A 19,862-nucleotide genomic window follows, 5' to 3' on the forward strand; every position below is an offset into this window, starting at 1 on the left:
CTATCTCAACTTTATTTCTGCCGTTACTGTAGTGAGCTGCGATCCCTGGAATGTGTGTCTCACGAGGTACGTAGCTTTATTCTCTGCCGAGGGTTATGACAAGCTAGCTGGCGATGCTGGCTAGACTAGCCGAGCTTCAGTTAGCTAGCTACTTTGTTGTTAGCCACTTAGCTAGCGTTAGTAGCTCAATAGCTTTGCTTTGACAGGTATGCGGGGTTCCACGGTGTGGCCAAGCCGCTTGTCAATCAGCATTATTCAGCAGTCTTGTCTTGCCATCTGATAGGCTGTAGTATGTGAGGCTTCCGTTGTCACGTTAGCGTTAGTTAAGTTAGCTTGCTAGCTAGCAGTTGCTAGTGCGTTAACGTGGTTACGTGGATACATAACTGATAAACGTTATAGTTCATTTTCTGTGAATATCTGAATAAACGTCATGTCAGAGAAGCACCTATTTGCAACATTAGGCCAAGCTAGCTAACGCTCTCTCTTAGCAAGGTTCACAGCCTCCTCAGCACAGATACCTGATACCACACCCAGACAAACTGAATAAAGATGTTGATTTTGTTGCACCCACCATACGGTATGTCCCTAGCATAAGAATGACAATCAAGGAGGTAAGAAAAACGGTTTAATTACAGAGGCTCAGCTTGACGATTCATATATATGTAGGCCCACTAACCCTCCTTCCAAGTTGACTTCCCAGGCCAGCTACCAACAGGGCAGGGGCTATAAGTTCAACTGCACACCAGTACATACTGTAATAAATACGTTATGCACTTTGGGTGAATATTAGAGTTCACACACATGATTAAATTCACTGCAACCATTAACACGTATGGCACTGTCCTGCCCAACTGGGATTCACTTGGTAAGGTGGTGATGGTGGTGGGAGGAGCAAATTCAAACAAACAAACAAAAACAAAACAAAAAAACTGAAAAGAAAGAAAGAAAACTAGTCCACCCTATTTTTGTATTTTTGCCCACTACTGTCACACTTGCCAGGGTGGACTAGACAGAAAAAAACTAAACAAAAACAAACCACCAGCAAAACAACAATAGTCTCACGGCAAGAGGAGCTAATTGGACCACTGATGCTCTGCAGGGAATCAAACATTAACAATCTTAAAGCACTTTATTACCAAAATATTAAAATTCATAATGATTAAATGTTAAAACTACCTGCTATGTCGGAGCGAGGTACTGTCCTACCGACTACCAGCCGCCTTCAACCCAGCGTGGAAGCGGGTGATCTGGAATAATATGAAAACAATAAATGTCACACACATTCAAAATAGACAGTATAAAACGCTATACACAGAAACAGCCGTAGGGGGCGGCCTACCATGTGTTGCTGCTTTCTTGTTTTCCTTGCATGCCAGCATGGAATGAGGTGTGTACCACTGAAGAAGGCTTCGTGCTGCTGAAACATCCGCTGTGAACTGCTGTCTGTCCCCAGAGGCCAATTAGAATGTTTAAGTAAGGGATAATGTATATTGAGGCGGTGATTACGGGGGAAATAATGACCGACAGGTGATGATTGAGCCCGACGTGCAGCGGAGGGCTTAATGATTCACCTGAAGGTCATTATTTCCCAGTAATCACCGCCTCAATATACATTATCCCGCTTAGAACACGGCCTACAACTAAATCATTCAATAATCTGACAAAAATAATTATTCAAATAGATTTTTTAATAGCGTTTTCAACGACAAAGCGGTTTCATTCGTAATTGGCACACAAGACACCACAGCTGCAACTGGTTGGCCTAATTAGTAGTGTTTGCTGACAAAAAGCCCTTATCAACTGATTAATCCAGGTGTGGCAGAGCAGCGGTCGGTTGTCGAGAAATAATGACCGGTGAATCTTGTTGATTGACCAATCAGAATCGAGTATTCAAGAGAGCCGTGTTCTAAAGGACATTTAGAGTGCTGGCCTGTTCCTTTTTTGCTTATGCTTATTTTGGCCTTATTGCACCTAAGCTGAATGTTGATTGAGTGTGCTCGCTCGCTATTGGTCAGTTATGAGGTGTGCACCTGCCTCACTCCTCTGTCCTGAACAAACAGCCACGTTCCTCCTGCAGATCGCCCTTTATCTGCTACCTCACTCATTGGGACACCTCCCCTTGTCCCACTGGCGCCACCACTCCCCACAGTTTGATCACTTTACTAGTTGGTGGTTGTTTTTTTATGCAGTTTAGTATGCGGTGCTAACGTTAATCTCATCAAAGTTGCTCCCTAAAGACACGTTGTCAAATGAGGCTATGAATTCACTGGCCCGGCTACTCTGTATTGTAATCATGCTACTGTCTCTTGGTAACGTTATTCAGGTGGACTCCCACTATTGCCCAAGCTGTTTGGAGAACATGCCTTCAGCAGAAGCCAAGGTTAAAAAGAACAGGTGAGGACCTTGACCAACCTATACGTTATACAGTGCATTGTTTAATAGCACTCACGTCTTTCCAACACCTTTACTTCAGTGTGTTTATATGTCATCACATCTAACTGTCTACTACATGATCTGTGTGTGCTCTAGGTGCGCCAACTGTTTCGACTGCCCGTGCTGCATGCACACCCTTTCCACCCGGGCCACCAACATCCCTGCTCCTCTACCCGATGATCCCACCAAGACTGCCATGAAGAAGGCCTACTACCTGGCCTGTGGCTTCTGCCGCTGGACCTCCAGGGATGTGGGCATGGCTGACAAATCTGTTGGTGAGTCTGGCTCTGTAAAGACTAACCTGATGTCATGTAGACATATTTATGTGCTCATCCAGTATTGGTGCTGCACCACCACACCTATTGTGTTTTGAGTCACCATGTGAAATAGTCAAACACTAAATCATTATAATAATAATAATAATAATATATATAATAACTTATGTAGGAGTAATAAATAGCAACAAGGCCAAAACACAACATTTGTCTGAAAGTTCATGATTCACTCAGTTGAGGTCAAGAGGTCTTTTATGGATTGGAGCTGTTCCGTACGACCATCTAAGCCTCCTGGTGTATTTTGTTCTCTGCAGCGAGCGGTGGATGGCAGGAGCCAGAGAACGCTCACACTCAGCGGGTATGTTCTCCCCTGTGGTCATTCACACCATGACTTGTTCACATGTTTCCTGATCACGAGTTCTGTGGGCGACGCCGCCTCAGAACGCTGTAAATAAAGGAGGTGTTACTCTCATTCTAGTTTGCTCTTGTTAAACCATCATTGTATGAATATGAACCATTGGTTTACTAGTGTCTGGATTGTATTTTCTGTTCTCTACAGATCAACAAGCTGATCGAGTATTACCAGCAGCTGGCCCAGAGAGAGAGGCAGGAGAGAGACAGGAAGAAGCTGGCCCGGAGACGACAGTGCATGCCTCTGGCGTTCTCGGTAACTCCGCCCCCTCTGAGCCTGGCACTTATCTGAGCTGTTGATACTCGCTATATTGAAAATGGCACTGCTTGCTCTTTAATCTTTCTAAATGACAAACAGCTCTTTTCTCACGGCATATTTCTAACTGATAATTGACAAAATGTGTTATTATGCTCTACTGTGCAGCTCGTCACATTTCATGTTTATCGGTGCTAAAAATGGTGGAAGATTCAGAAATTGAGATTGAGTAGAAGACTGTCGTGTAATGCTGGTTGTCAAATGAAATGCTGAGTAATTTCAGACGCCTGAGAGTCAATCTCAGGTAAATAGTCCCCTGGAGGGTCGTTGTTTTCAGACTCTGACCGGAGATACTAAATTGACAGTAGGAAAAGACAATAACATTATGTCAAATGCAGGCCATTTGTAAAAGACAAAAACAAAGGGAACAGACACACAAGCAAGTATCAATATTTAATGGATGGCTTCAGGCCCAAATGTATCTCGGTAGATCATTCGCAGACAGATTTGTTACAACGTGCAGAATGATGGTATCCAAGAGCTGGTAGTTCAGCCTGCGGTCATCCAGGTCCACTCCAGCTTCCTACGTGCATCACTTAGAAACCAGGAGACAAAAAGACTCATCTCTATAACTGAGATGCACTGAGATGGTGGTGCTCCATTATCAGTAAATTGCAGAATTTTGTGGATTATTTATTTGATGTAGAAATTGTACGCAAATCCCAATAACGTCACCCAGGGTGCTCTCAAAAATGTTTGCTTCTTTCCCCAGTTCATTCTTTTATGGCAGCAGTCCTCCCTCATGTGCTATTGAGGCCAGAGTGTGATGAGCACACCTTAGACCAGAGAGCGTGATGAGCACACCTTAGACCAGAGAGGGTGATGAGCACACCTTAGACCAGAGAGGGTGATGAGCACACCTTAGACCAGAGAGGGTGATGAGCACACCTTAGACCAGAGAGTGTGATGAGCACACCTTAGACCAGAGAGTGTGATGAGCACACCTTAGACCAGAGAGTGTGATTAGCACACCTTAGACCAGAGAGTGTGATCAGCACACCTTAGACCAGAGAGGGTGATGAGCACACCTTAGACCAGAGAGGGTGATGAGCACACCTTAGACCAGAGAGTGTGATGAGCACACCTTAGACCAGAGAGTGTGATGAGCACACCTTAGACCAGAGAGTGTGATTAGCACACCTTAGACCAGAGAGTGTGATCAGCACACCTTAGACCAGAGAGGGTGATGAGCACACCTTAGACCAGAGAGTGTGATGAGCACACCTTAGACCAGAGAGGGTGATGAGCACACCTTAGACCAGAGAGTGTGATGAGCACACCTTAGACCAGAGAGTGTGATGAGCACACCTTAGACCAGAGAGTGTGATGAGCACACCTTAGACCAGAGGGTGTGAGCACACCTTAGACCAGAGAGGGTGATGAGCACACCTTAGACCAGAGAGTGTGATGAGCACACCTTAGACCAGAGAGTGTGATGAGCACACCTTAGACCAGAGAGTGTGATGAGCACACCTTAGACCAGAGAGTGTGATGAGCACACCTTAGACCAGAGAGTGTGATGAGCACACCTTAGACCAGAGAGTGTGATCAGCACACCTTAGACCAGAGAGGGTGATGAGCACACCTTAGACCAGAGAGGGTGATGAGCACACCTTAGACCAGAGAGTGTGATCAGCACACCTTAGACCAGAGAGGGTGATGAGCACACCTTAGACCAGAGAGGGTGATGAGCACACCTTAGACCAGAGAGTGTGATCAGCACACCTTAGACCAGAGAGGGTGATGAGCACACCTTAGACCAGAGAGTGTGATGAGCACACCTTAGACCAGAGAGGGTGATGAGCACACCTTAGACCAGAGAGTGTGATGAGCACACCTTAGACCAGAGAGTGTGATCAGCACACCTTAGACCAGAGAGGGTGATGAGCACACCTTAGACCAGAGAGTGATTAGCACACCTTAGACCAGAGAGGGTGATGAGCACACCTTAGACCAGAGAGAGTGATGAGCACACCTTAGACCAGAGAGTGTGATCAGCACACCTTAGACCAGAGAGGGTGATGAGCACACCTTAGACCAGAGAGGGTGATGAGCACACCTTAGACCAGAGAGTGTGATGAGCACACCTTAGACCAGAGAGTGTGATCAGCACACCTTAGACCAGAGAGGGTGATCAGCACACCTTAGACCAGAGAGGGTGATCAGTACACCTTAGACCAGAGAGGGTGATCAGCACACCTTAGACCAGAGAGGGTGATGAGCACACCTTAGACCAGAGAGGGTGATGAGCACACCTTAGACCAGAGAGGGCGATGAGCACACCTTAGACCAGAGAGGGTGATGAGCACACCTTAGACCAGAGAGTGTGATGAGCACACCTTAGACCAGAGAGTGTGATGAGCACACCTTAGACCAGAGAGTGTGATGAGCACACCTTAGACCAGAGAGTGTGATGAGCACACCTTAGACCAGAGAGTGTGATGAGCACACCTTAGACCAGAGAGTGTGATGAGCACACCTTAGACCAGAGAGTGTGATGAGCACACCTTAGACCAGAGAGGGTGATGAGCACACCTTAGACCAGAGAGTGTGATGAGCACACCTTAGACCAGAGAGTGTGATGAGCACACCTTAGACCAGAGAGGGTGATGAGCACACCTTAGACCAGAGAGTGTGATCAGCACACCTTAGACCAGAGAGGGTGATGAGCACACCTTAGACCAGAGAGGGTGATGAGCACACCTTAGACCAGAGAGTGTGATGAGCACACCTTAGACCAGAGAGGGTGATGAGCACACCTTAGACCAGAGAGTGTGATGAGCACACCTTAGACCAGAGAGGGTGATGAGCACACCTTAGACCAGAGAGTGTGATCAACACACCTTAGACCAGAGAGTGTGATGAGCACACCTTAGACCAGAGAGTGTGATCAGCACACCTTAGACCAGAGAGGGTGATGAGCACACCTTAGACCAGAGAGGGTGATGAGCACACCTTAGACCAGAGAGGGTGATGAGCACACCTTAGACCAGAGAGGGTGATCAACACACCTTAGACCAGAGAGGGTGATGAGCACACCTTAGACCAGAGAGTGTGATCAGCACACCTTAGACCAGAGAGTGTGATGAGCACACCTTAGACCAGAGAGTGTGATGAGCACACCTTAGACCAGAGAGGGTGATGAGCACACCTTAGACCAGAGAGGGTGATGAGCACACCTTAGACCAGAGAGTGTGATCAACACACCTTAGACCAGAGAGTGTGATCAGCACACCTTAGACCAGAGAGTGTGATGAGCACACCTTAGACCAGAGAGGGTGATGAGCACACCTTAGACCAGAGAGGGTGATGAGCACACCTTAGACCAGAGAGTGTGATCAACACACCTTAGACCAGAGAGGGTGATGAGCACACCTTAGACCAGAGAGTGTGATCAGCACACCTTAGACCAGAGAGGGTGATGAGCACACCTTAGACCAGAGAGTGTGATCAACACACCTTAGACCAGAGAGGGTGATGAGCACACCTTAGACCAGAGAGTGTGATCAACACACCTTAGACCAGAGAGGGTGATGAGCACACCTTAGACCAGAGAGGGCGATGAGCACACCTTAGACCAGAGAGGGCGATGAGCACACCTTAGACCAGAGAGGGTGATGAGCACACCTTAGACCAGAGAGGGTGATGAGCACACCTTAGACCAGAGAGGGTGATGAGCACACCTTAGACCAGAGAGTGTGATCAACACACCTTAGACCAGAGAGGGTGATGAGCACACCTTAGACCAGAGAGGGTGATGAGCACACCTTAGACCAGAGAGGGCGATGAGCACACCTTAGACCAGAGAGGGCGCTATACAAAACCTGCACCCTCTTAGGCCTCCATGGCACACGGTTGAGAACCATTGCTCTATTCTTCCATTTAGGGGGTCAAACAAACGTTTTGTTCCTGTGGGTTCTGCTAGCTGTCCTCTGCTGTTGTGGGAATATCACATTCAAATACTTTAAATTTAGCTGTGATTTCCTGCAATAGTTTTCCTGTCACTGATGCATTACTGATGCATTTCTGTTGCTGTTGCATGTCACCAGTTGCCACTAATGTTTGCTTAATCACTTTGGTTTCACCTGGTTCTTTATTCTCTCCTTTTTCCTTTGCTTATGCACACTATTTTGGTTTTTACCCCCCTCTCTCCTTCCCCAGCAACACACTATTCATGTGGTGGTGAGTTGTATTTTTCACAACTTGGGTAGTCTAATCGTGTACAGTAGCACTGTCTTCTCCCTCTCTCTGTCCTTGTCTGATCTGTTAATACTGAGTGACCTCCCAGATCACATGAATGTCTCCTTGGCTAAACGAGATTGATCCACACAATAGGAGCCTTTATGTCGGGTAGGGGGAGAGAAGGAATAGGACACTTTCTTGTTCAAATATGTAGTCCGTTCCAAATATGAGTTGATACTGATTAAACCCTGAAGACAGTCTGTGTCAGACAGTTGACTTTCTCTCCCACTATCCCCGTCAGAAAAGCTCTTGTTTTGTCTCTTATTACAAAACAAACAAAATGATCATCTGTTTTTGGTTTGTTCTGTTGTTGTTGTTTTTTAATGTCAAATTTTTATTTCTTCCTTTTTACATTTTTAAAAGTTGTCATAAATTGCCTTTGGGGCTAAGACTTTAGTGTTAAACGTAGACCGTAGAAGACTCAATTTAGAGTAAGCAACTTTATAAATTGCATTGCCTCATTAGTATGCAAAAGGAAGAAAGCCCCCCCCCCCCCCTCCTCTTCTGATCCATGTCTTGTTTTCCGACTCGCTCAGGAAAAGTATGGCCTTGGAACCAGACTGCAGAGGCAGAGGCCCGGAGCTCCCATATCAAGTCTGGCTGGTCTCTCGTGAGTGCCTTTTGTCATATGCTGGGAAATCATGATGTGTTTGGCTTGATGTGACATTTTGCGTCCTAGTCACATAAGAACATAAATGTTCTGCTGTTTTTTAGGCCAGTTAACTGTAAATGAGTGTTGCTGCAAGCCTCAGTATGCTTTACACACCTTCAGTTTACATGCGTTGCCATTCATTCATTAAAAGGTAAGTTGAGTTTGTTGATAGCAAATGTATGTATGTGTACTCCTCCAGCCTGAAAGAGGGTGAGGACCAGAAGGAGATCATCATTGAGCCTGCCCAGGCCCTCGATGAGGTGGAGCCCCTGCCTGAAGATTGCTACACCCGGCCCATCAGCCTACCGGAGGGTAAGCGCTTGTCCACGATGTATTATCCAATGTGTCAACCAATTAGATATGCCGTTTGGTTTGGAAACGCTCAACTTCATGAGTTTAACTATCCAACTTCCGCAATTTTTGTGCTATGTTTGTCCACTGTTGTCTCACTAATGCCACCCCTTGGTGTAATAATATTAAGCAATTTGGAGTTTTAGAAAAGCACTCTATATAAATGCCATGGTATTATTATTATTGTTATTATTATGTTTAGCACATTTTGACAAGGCCCATCACATGATGGTGTGTAATGCCAGTGGTTCATAGGTTCTCATTATGTTCATTGACTTTGTACTGGAATCATATTGTAACACGTTCTAGATCTTGTGAGACTCGTTACTCTGTTGAGATTAATTGAACTGTTGAAATGTTTTGTGGCGTCCGCTTTAGTGACCACGCTGCGCCAGCGCCTCCTGCAGCCTGACTTCCAGCCTGCGGGGGCGTCTCAGCTCCACCCCAAACACAAACACCTCCTGATGAAGCGCTCACTGCGCTGCAGGGTCAGTACCACTTCAGGGCTTCACATTCCTGTGCTAATCAAAGGCTAAATCAGTATGTTTTAAAGATCAGATTGATATCTTTTATAAATCAAATGTATTATTATTATCAAATTTACACTGAAACGTTTCTTTTGTTTTCCTCCCCCAGAAATGTGAGCACAATTTGAGCAAGCCAGAATTCAACCCGACTTCAATAAAGTTCAAAATTCAGCTGGTGGCTGTGTGAGTATTGGTAAACGTACTTTCATTTGTAATCGGTTGTGGAAAAAGCACTGGAGTAGTTTAATTAAATGAAGAACCTTGTAACTTACGTTGAGCTTTACTCCAGTAGGAGCATTAACATGTTTAGGAGATTACTTCAAGCAAACGTAGTTCAATAAATGACTTGCATTAATACTTGTTTTTGAATGAAAATCATTCAGATTTTGTACGTGTTCCAAAATCGTCGCTCTCAAATTAACCGGTCACTCATTTTGACACTGTCCATGGAAAAGTGAAGTGATTAATTATCAGTCCACAAATTGGGAAGGGTCTCTTTTAAATCGTATCAGCAAAGATCAATTATCGAAGGCTAAGTCCAGAATTATTATTATTATTTTTTTGTACTGTAAATTTCACTTCTCATTGTACTCACTACCTTTACTGTATGTAAAGGTACATGCAGTACTCTGCATAAACAGAGTACATTTTACTCCGGTAGAATTAAAGGCATATTATACCAAAAATATAAACTGGTGTGTTAACACAAAATATCTCCTCAAGTACAGTAGATTGTCATTTGAATGCCCCCCACCAACACACTGTTGGAATGGTGGGCCACAGTGTCTTGATTGCCTTGCTGTCTGTTCTTTCCACAGGAGCTATATCCCCGAAGTGAGAATTATGTCCATTCCAAATCTCCGGTACCAGAAGGTCAGTCTCCTCACTGCTTCTGGCATGTCTGGCGAACACAAATATATCATTTGCATGTTCATCTGAACCTCAATGTTTGAATCTACAATGCTTAACAAAGTGTTCAGGGATTGTAGCGCCCTCAAGGACTGTATTGGACTTTTAGAAACCTAGTCGACTGATCAATAACTAATAACACTTTTTGACCACAATAGTACCGCATAGTATCGCCTCTATTCTACTCCACTCACTGTTGATAGTACCTCGGTTGGTTTTCCACCGCAAATAGTACCCCCTCAATGTGCCCACCTCCCACTACTGGTCGTCATAGCGACACCGCATGAAACTGCCGTGCTGTGAGACTGTGTAAATAGTCACAGCAAGGAAATGCTCCCCTTTTTTCTTTATAGCAACCATACTTGTCCATGAGCCCCTACATGGAACTTTTAAATTAAGTGGATATGAAATATTGATCTCCATATTCCCCACATGGGCAAGCGTCAGTGAGAAGATGGATTATTTCCATATAGTTCTTCTAACTGTATAGCTGTGCGCGGGTCAGGACGGCGGGACGAGCCTCCGCGTTCAGGCCGAGCCTTTCGTTTCTCTCAGAAACAACAGAAAACGGCCGTCTGAGGCTGAGCAAGGAGACTGATTTTACTTCAGAAGAGGCTGAAGGCAGCAAGACAAAAGACTGCTGGAAAAACAGGAGAGTTTGGGAAATCCTCCACACCAGAGGGTAAGCTAACCTGGTAGCTACCTTTAGCATATGTGTGCATCAGTCTCTCTGACCAATCAGTAGTCTGCACTATTTTCACGTTACCTTTTGGTATCGCCAGAGACCTTTTAATATAGATGGAGACGACCCCACTGCAGGCTTTGTCAATACTCAATAATAAGAAATGGTACTCTCTCGGGTCTCCTAAATGGCCGTGGTCATCAGCTTGTGATTGGCTGTCTGTCAATGGTATGAAACTTCTTTGGCTGACCAGTCTCCTAAGTGGGTGTGGCGTCGCTGGTGCAAAACCCAGGTGGCACAGATACAGGAAGTGACTGGAAGTTGGGGTGTCTCTGTCTATATTAAAGGTCTCTGGTATCTTCCCCAAAAAAGGCAAGGCGAGATGAGCCGGTACCATGTGGTCGAAAATGCAGCTTTAACCTTTTTGAGGTTAGGCTTTCACACTGGTGCTGTTTGTTTTCTATTTGCCATTAGCAGTGGAAACAGAGGTCAATATAGTCCAGGCATTTTATGCAAATATGTGGGTCAACCTCACACTAATTGCAACAAAACCAAACTCAACTGATTTTGTATCCTCAATATGTCCTCAATGAAGGAAAAAAAGTGTTAAGGAAATGTATGAAGGGAAAGCTTTGAAAATGACCTAAATATGATGGTAGCCTATGGAAGCCTTTTCTTTTTTTTAATGTGCCATAAATCTCATCACTTATATCCTGTATGTGTTTTTTGCTTCAAGGAGAAAATAAAATAAATAAATAAATAAAAATGTTAAAAAATAAATAAATAAACGTTTTTGGTAGCATCATATAGGTCATTTTCAAAAATTTCCCTTCATACATTTCCTTAACACTTTTTTTCCTTCATTGAGGACATATTGAGGATACAAAATCAGTTGAGTTTGGTTTTGTTGCAATTAGTGTGAGGTCAAGTGACATTTTTACTGGACTAATAGGGATTGAAAGATTGCTCTCTACCTCATGCAGTTCCTTTCAATCTAAACTCAGTACGACTCCAGTCCAGCTAGGAGAAATAAATCCAATGGCTTGCATAACATTCAATTTAGACAGAAATCACCTCAATACCCATGAATATGTGTTGCCTACGGACGGTACTAACAAGTGCTAACAGGAGGCTGCTACTTATTTCACAATAAAAAATCTGTGGTGCTAAAACATTTGATAGGGGGTGTAAAATAAAATAGACTTCGAAAAAAACCACACAATCTTTAACTGGCACTTGCAACTGCGTTGCCTTTTTAGTGAGGCATTCAGCCAAGCCAAAAAAGGTAATTTGGGTTAAACAATGTTATTTTTTTCTCCACATCCTCTCTATTCAGGAGAGCCAAGTGCTGCTGACCCTGACCAACCCAGTGGAGAACATTACCCACGTCACGCTGGTCGGCTGCGAGGAGGGGGACCAAGATGACATCAGCAGCACTGCCAAGGTTCACTCTAGCGGTCTTTGTCCAAATGGCCTTTTTTCCAAGGAAGTATTAAAGCAACATTATAGAAATAGCGATCGGCCGAAATCAATTCCCGATGCAGATATTCAGAGAGCAGGGCGGCCGATAAAATACAACAATAAAATACAACAATTTAATAATAATAACAAATTAGACGCAAAATTGTTGAACATTAGATGAACATTTATTTAACACTAATGTTATTGTCTGCATTGTCTCTGTTTGCTGAAGTAGATCTGCACTCTGTCTGCAGTGCACTTGTAAAAAAACAAAAACGAAATAAATGTCCACAGGGCTCGAAAGTAACTTTTTCACCACCTTCTCAAAGCTGTCCCGAAGCATATTTTTGTACGTTTGTTTGTTTGTTGTTGATGGACTCGGTTACAAGCCGAATAGCCAATCTAAGCGATCAAAGAAAGAAAGAAAAAAAAAAAATAAGGTTGTTCACTCACATTGCATGTATGTGAGCGCCATTGATGAAGAGAATTATGAGCTGTACTGTCAACACATCCTGTAGTCTGAAACAATGATTGTTGAATAGTTTCTTTTTTCATTTCTGTAGGTAATGGTACCCACCAAGGAGCTGGTCTTAGCAGGAAAGGATGCTGCCGCTGAGTACGATGAGCTGGCAGAACCTCAGGACTTCCAGGATGACCCAGAGTAAGTAACCGCACACAAACACGCACGCAGGCACGCACACAAACACGCACGCACGCACGCACGTGGTCTTGTGTAGCAACTCTTGACGTGATCTCTTCCCCCCCCCGCAGTGTTGTTGCCTTCAGGAAATCCAACAAGATTGGTTTCTTCATCAAGGTGATCCCACAGAAGGAAGAAGACGCGGACGTCACCGTGTCCTTTAAGATCCGCCATGACTTCCGCAACCTGGCGGCTCCCATCAGGTCGAGCGAGGAGACCAGCGACGTGGCCACTGAGGCCATCTGGCTCACGCACCATGTGGAGCTGAGCCTGGGACCGCTCGCTCCCTGAGAAACGGGAACACCGTTTCACAGCTTATCCTCAAAACAGTCCCGGAGTCTGAGGGTCTGAGGGTTCTTTGAACTCATTTCTTTAAACTGTGGGATTGATTTGATATCAAGAAAATGACTTCTGATTCTGCTTATTGATACCTAGGAACATAGTTCAGATACAGCTTGTCTAGAAGTGTTTTGTTACAGCTTGTCTAGAGATATTTTGTTGAGTTGCAGGTGGCATCATCAGTTACGTTGCACAACGATGGTAACCTAGCCTACTTGTGTTTGCTGCAGTTATTAAAGGGGGACTTACCCCCCCCAGATTTCTGGCAAAACGGCCTGCTGCTTGATTTAAATTTAAATTCAGATTCCACCCGCTAATTGGTTAAATGCAGGCGCACTGTTGTGAAAGAAGCAGAAGAGCGTCTCCTCTTGTCTCACGATACTCTTTGTCTGCTGTCAGACCGGAAATATTTACCGGAAACGGCGCCATGACAGTTCATCCGCATCGATTAAAAACATGACTATTACAATCTGGTCATTCAGTGGCATTTTACTGCCATGTAACGTAACTAATGTTAGCCGCTAGCATTAGCCACAGTACCAGATTACCCACAATGCCTTGCGTTGCCCCAGCACCCAGGAAGGGGGCTCACGTTAGCCTGACTCCGCCAGACGGGGGCGGCATTGTTCCACAAATTCACAATCGTGAAACAGAATGTGAAGCAAACTCATCCGTCTGGCAGCGTCAGGTTAGGCTCACGCTACATTTCATTATTATACATTCTATGCATTTAATGCATAAAATAAAGCCGATAATATACAATTTGATTCTTTAAACGTCTGACCCTTTCAAAAGTACATCACAAACGGACAGCCCTGCTTAATCCTAGCTAAAAACGGATCCATTGGAGTGAATGGAGATGTTGCAACTCTTCTATTATGGCTCTGGCGTGAGCTAATCATCACATGATTTTTTACTTTTTATATATTCACAGTGGGGAAGGGGGCATTTTGGAGGGCCAAAAGAAAGCAGGTTTGAACCCATAGAGGGCACTCTTGCTGCCTGAAAATGATGCAGTCTAGAAGTCTCAAGTGTGGAGATTTTGACCAGAATCCTTCACACACCACCTCAAAAGCCATATTATATTGGTTAAAAGCTGAACAAAAGGGGTTAGTACCTCTTTAAAGTAGATGAAATCATGGCTGACTGCAATCCAACTGACAAGCACCCTACATTTTAACTTGGCCTCATGATTGCGAAATGCATAACATCAAACACATTATAAAGCAATTGTGTCAGCATGGTCTAAAAATGTTGCTGTCTGCCAGTCCTAATATATTATGCCAGAACACATCTTGTCTGCAATTAACAGCTTTGACACATAAAACCCACTACCAGTGAAAACTGGTAATTAAGTTAAAAAAAAAAAATTAAGTTATCATACTGCTACATACTTTCTTAAATAGCTGGGAAATAAAATAAAATTAAATAGCTTTTGTTTGGCAAAGTGCAATGTTGTGGTCTTTATTGTTTTGTGCAATATCAGTTGTGGACTTTAACCTAGATTGGTGGCTTTCATCCAAATGCAAAAGCGTCACAAACAGTTGTCATTATTTGTATTCACTGTATGTAGTAAATAGCGTTTTATGTTAAAATATAACGGAGAGTAGTTCTTACAGACCTAAATATAACAACACTATATGGATTACAAAAACTGTATAGAGATGAGCAGAATCAGAAATCATAACGGACAAAATCCAAATTCCCTACACCCCATCCCGCTTCTAGCTGATGCATCATCATCGTCATTTTCCAATGATGACAGTATTTACTCGCATGCAACAACTATCGTAAATATCACCTTAGACAATGTCATTCTACAGTTACTGATGCTGTACTTCTCTGGGCAGAAGGCGTTAAGATTTTTTTATTTTATTGTCTTATGTCACACAGTAACTTTATTGGCAGTATAGGATTTTTATTTTATTGTCTTATGTCACACAGTAACTTTATTGGCAGTATGGAGAGTATGTAGTAAGAAGCTCTGTAAATGATATATTAATTACAATGCGATCATCAGTTTGATATCTGTAAACACTATCATCTCTTCTAATAAACTGTTCTGGTGGTTTGAAGATTCCACTGACTTCAGTGTCGGTGGGTTTCTTATACCGCTGTCATATTTTTCGTGTGTGTGTAAACTTTGGATTTCACTCTGGTTTGTAGTAAGACAGAGCCTTACTACACGGTTCATCTTCTTTACTGGCTAATAAAATAATGTGATACTGTAACAGTTTTCTTTGGTCATTTATTTGTCCAGAATTGACTGTAGGCATCCTTTGATGAAAATACCATGTGCGTTTTTCTTAATTTGTTATGCATTTTGAATCACACTGCGGCTGTCTGGTCTGGTGCATGCATCTCTTTGTGTGTGTGTTGTAATCACTCTGACCACTGGATGGAGCTATAGACAAACTATTTGTTAGGAAGCAATGCCCATAGCAAGACTCGTGGGTGGAGAGTGGAGACTCATTCTACAGACTGATCAATGCATCTGAACCTGTGATGTGTGGCTTAATAGGTATTTTGAGTACAACTTTATTGTTCAACCAGGGCTGGACAATTGTCTGGTCTCACCTCATAACGTCAAGGAAAAATACACAGGTAGAACACAATACAGGAAACTGTGAGCACAATTTGACCTTGCTATTATGTCTTGTCCTTTGGTTTCTTTCATCAGTGACATCATTCTGTTCTGTGATTGATCGTTGCTCTATGGAACTCCAAAATCAACTATATTAAAATGAGAATTTAAACTTAAATGATCATGCAAAAAAATGATAATGTAAACTTATGGCCATTGTTGTAGAATGGAATTAGAGAAGTCGTCTTATACAAATGTATTTAGCCAAACATATATCTTTGCAACAATGATTGCAGAGAGACTGGCTCCTTCTTGAAAAGCTTACATGATTACAGAAATATATGAGATCTGAAGTACAGGAGCGCAGTGCCGAACACAGACAATCATAGATCTTTATAGGCAGAGAACATCAGCATGTTTTGGCTATCACCGAGAATAACAAAAGTAGTGGCAGAGAGTGACCTGACCCTGTAGAGCAGAGTGACCCTGTTGCCTGTACATGGATCAGGATTGATCTTTGTGTATGCAATTATGATTCATAACTAATACCAATAACTATGTGTATGTGCTTTATAGCTTATTGATGGTCGAATAAAGCCAATGTAACTTAAATTGTCTCTATATCAGCCATATTCAAACGGAAAAGCTGTTTGACATTTCATTTTCAAAGACTTCACACGCTCGAGATCGAGTGGACAATTATATTTAAATGCGTTAAGTGATACCGCATTGCATTTACATTTATGGGTTGTCTCTGCACTGCCGTGGGGACAGAATGTAAATTCAAATGGAATTTTCTAACTATTTGAAAATGTAAATGAAAACATTATCCCCCACGCATATCATTTACACGCATGTGCAGACAGTTCATTCGCGAGAGGAGTGGATCAACGCAGCAGAGAAATGATAGTCCTCGTGTATTCCCCCAGGCCTTCGAGGTCCCATCTTTTATTAGATGGAGGCAATTTACTGCCTCTGTTGAGGTGTAGCTGTTCCCCCTTTTTCTCTTCCCTGTGTCATGCGTCCTTCTGAGGCTGACTTACTGGCGGTTTGGGGGGATGACGTCGTTGTGGAAAAGGTCCTGGGTGCAGCAGTCAAACTTGTAATTCAGTGAGGAATTTTTCATCTGGTCAAGGCTGGCCGGGCTGTCTTTATAAATAAAGATCTTAGTGCTCAAAGGAAAGGAAAATGGAGGCAGGAAAAGAAAGGGAAAGTTCTAGTATAGCTATTTACTGATGAAACACTGGAACACTCATTTATAATCCCCCATAAATGATTCACGGGTCAGATTTTTACTTGAGTTTATCTACAAAGGAGAACACATTGACCCTGAAAGAATTACAGGCTTGATCCAGGAAAAATAATATCGTGACAAGAAGTATCCGGATCGGATTGTTTTATCCCAGTGTGTTTTTGGGACCATTCGAGGTCTGTTCACGCATCAGTGATAAGCGTATATAACACATATCTTATATATATATATATATATAACACAAATCTCTCAAGCCATACGCTACATTTCAGTCATTAGGGGTACAGTGGCGCAGTCGGTAGCGCTGTCGCCTCACAGCTAGACGGTCCTGAGTTCGATTCTCGCCTGGGACGCTGTGGGGCGCTGGAGTTGTGACCCCCCCCATATCTTCAGTGCCTACTGCCCAGGTGGGCTATCTCGTCGAAAGGGCCTTTCTGTGTGGAGTTTGCATGTTCTCCCCGTACCCCCCAGGGGGTTCCTCCTCCGTACATAACCCCCCACTAAAAACATGCAGAAGATCGTCATCCGACCAGTGACGACAACATCTGAAGTTGGTCCAATGATGGTCCAATGAAGGTCCCCGGGTGCTGGAAAGAAAAAGCGACCACTGCTCCTGGCCTGCCCCCCCCCCCCCCCCGGAGGAAAGGACAAGCCTGGATGGGTCAAATGCAGAGGACATATTTCACCAGCCACCGTCAGCATCAGTGTGTGTTGTGGCCGCATGCATGTGTTGTAGTGTGTTCGTGTGACAATAAAGACGGGCTTCCGTCTGAAATCGTGTTTAGATTCCAATCATGTCTTCTCTATTTACTCTAATTAAAACATGTCCATGACTTGGACGGACCTGAACGTGTCCTAAGATATTAGGAGTGTCAGTAAGGCTATTAATAGCAACACATATCCAGGTCTTAGAATAATAAATGGTCCCTCGCAGAGCAACTGTGCATCTTTTTCGATCCACAAATACCATATTCCCATTAGCCGTGCAGCACTCCAACACAAGTGCAGGCCTACAGCTGCTACGCTCTACAAGTCAGCTACTGCAGCTGCGATCAGTTCTGCATGAGGTGGGAGCCTGCGTCGAGCTTCAGTGGTATGGTCTCCCCTCATGTTCAGTGGTATGGTCTCCCCTCATGTTCAGTGGTATGGTCTCCCCTCATGTGTTTTTTATGACCTCATCTTCAGAGGTGATTTATGGTTCTCACACAGGCCCCTCTCCTGAGCCGTTTCTATCTGCCCCAGATCAAAGAAAATCCCGGCTTTATTGCTCTCTGTGTGGTGGACTGTTTACACAGCAGACTGGGGAACTGCAACAGGGCCTGCAGCAGGTATCTGATTTGCCTGCTCCGAGGCAATAAACCATCCCATAAGCATATCATCTTATACAGTAGCAATGGCCCTGATAAGTACTGAATACAAATGGTAACCTCTAGAAAAACAGATCCCGCTGCTGCTAATATTGACACGTATGGCAGATCCATCCTCAAAGCACACATCTCTGAGGCTTGGATTCAAAATATTTATGTCGGGATATAGGATTTCATCCTGCCAGGTCTGTGAGATCAACCACACTGTGTTCATTGGTTTGCCAGTGGAGCTGATCAGTGGCCCAGCAGATCAGACTGTGGATGTACTGGTCAGCTTCCAGGTATGAATGTGTGTGTGTGAATGAAAAGAGAGCATTGCTCTCAGTGAGACTCCCCCTGTATAAATAAAGATACAAAAATAAAAGTCTTATGCTTGAAGTCAAGTTCAGTTATTGATATAACTCCTTCACAAACATGTCTCAGAGGACAGATGATGAGCGTAACTAGATCTAAGTGATGAATGGTGGTTTGGATATATGCAATATACTGTATTAAAGGCACTGGCAGTGGTGATTCTAGAGTCTGTTGGGGCCCTATAGGCAAAAATTCCAAGGGGCCCCTTCCAACCAGCGTTCTTTCACTTTCAATTCAACAGAAAGTACATGAATCATGCAAGTTTGACAGGAAGGATTCACATAATGTTCTCTTGAATTGAAAGTGAAAGTGAATGACTGTGAATCATTCCTGTCAAACACGCATGATTCACATACATTCTCATGAATGTATGTTTCACTTTCAATTCAATAATGTACATGAACCGTACGAGTATGACGGGAATGACATGGGGCCTCGTTAGGGAGGTTTCAATGTCATTGCAAATTGTCCATTGGTTGTTTATGGGGAGGGAGTTTCTCAGCCATCGGGGGGGCCCCCTAATGGCCTGGGGCCCCAAGCAATTGCCTGCATTGCCTGTTCACAAGCTGCGCCTCTGCTGGGTCCGGGCAGAGAACGGAGAAACACCAAATGCTCAAGTGCACTTTTTCGCTCTCACATCACCCTCAGGTCAAGCAGCATGGCTGGAGGTGCTGTGAGTGATTAATCGCCTCCTTCCTTTTCTGCTCACCGGACCATCATCTGCTTAATTAGAGATAATTGATGATGTCTGCCTAGATGAATAACTGTAGGTATGTGGGCCTCTGGAGCAGAGAAGGCTGTGAAACCTTAGATTTTGGGGGTGGAGGTGGAGGGGGGGGGAATCTCTTTCTCTTTCTGTCGCTCTCTCTCTCCCTCCATTTCCTTCTCCCCTCTCCTCCTCTCTGACTGCATCCTGATGGCTGCGGGGTCGGAATGTTGACTTTGGAGGCCGGCGTGAAAAGGATCGCTCTGAGAAACCAGCTGACCCCCCCACACCCTCTCAGAGC

The 19,862-nt window shown here is 44.0% G+C and overlaps 1 protein-coding gene across 1 annotated transcript in view; it reads left to right on the forward strand.

Annotated features, from left to right (window-relative positions):
• The window catches only part of dctn4 (dynactin 4), a 15,616-nt gene extending 93 nt beyond the window's left edge, over positions 1 to 15,523 (forward strand). Inside the window, exons 1-13 of the mRNA XM_083652454.1 lie at positions 1 to 66; positions 2,324 to 2,394; positions 2,530 to 2,708; positions 3,023 to 3,066; positions 3,268 to 3,375; positions 8,214 to 8,287; positions 8,529 to 8,641; positions 9,059 to 9,168; positions 9,317 to 9,390; positions 10,026 to 10,080; positions 12,135 to 12,242; positions 12,823 to 12,920; positions 13,031 to 15,523. The exon at positions 1 to 66 is cut by the window's left edge and continues 93 nt beyond it. Coding sequence (XP_083508580.1) covers positions 1 to 66; positions 2,324 to 2,394; positions 2,530 to 2,708; positions 3,023 to 3,066; positions 3,268 to 3,375; positions 8,214 to 8,287; positions 8,529 to 8,641; positions 9,059 to 9,168; positions 9,317 to 9,390; positions 10,026 to 10,080; positions 12,135 to 12,242; positions 12,823 to 12,920; positions 13,031 to 13,250 — 1,320 coding nt within the window. The 3' untranslated portion in view covers positions 13,251 to 15,523. The remainder of the gene's footprint in view (positions 67 to 2,323; positions 2,395 to 2,529; positions 2,709 to 3,022; positions 3,067 to 3,267; positions 3,376 to 8,213; positions 8,288 to 8,528; positions 8,642 to 9,058; positions 9,169 to 9,316; positions 9,391 to 10,025; positions 10,081 to 12,134; positions 12,243 to 12,822; positions 12,921 to 13,030) is intronic.
• The last annotated feature ends 4,339 nt before the right edge of the window (positions 15,524 to 19,862 follow it).

The sequence above is a fragment of the Poromitra crassiceps genome (genome assembly GCF_964638095.1).
Source record: "Poromitra crassiceps genome assembly, chromosome: 15".
Lineage (NCBI taxonomy): Eukaryota > Metazoa > Chordata > Actinopteri > Beryciformes > Melamphaidae > Poromitra > Poromitra crassiceps.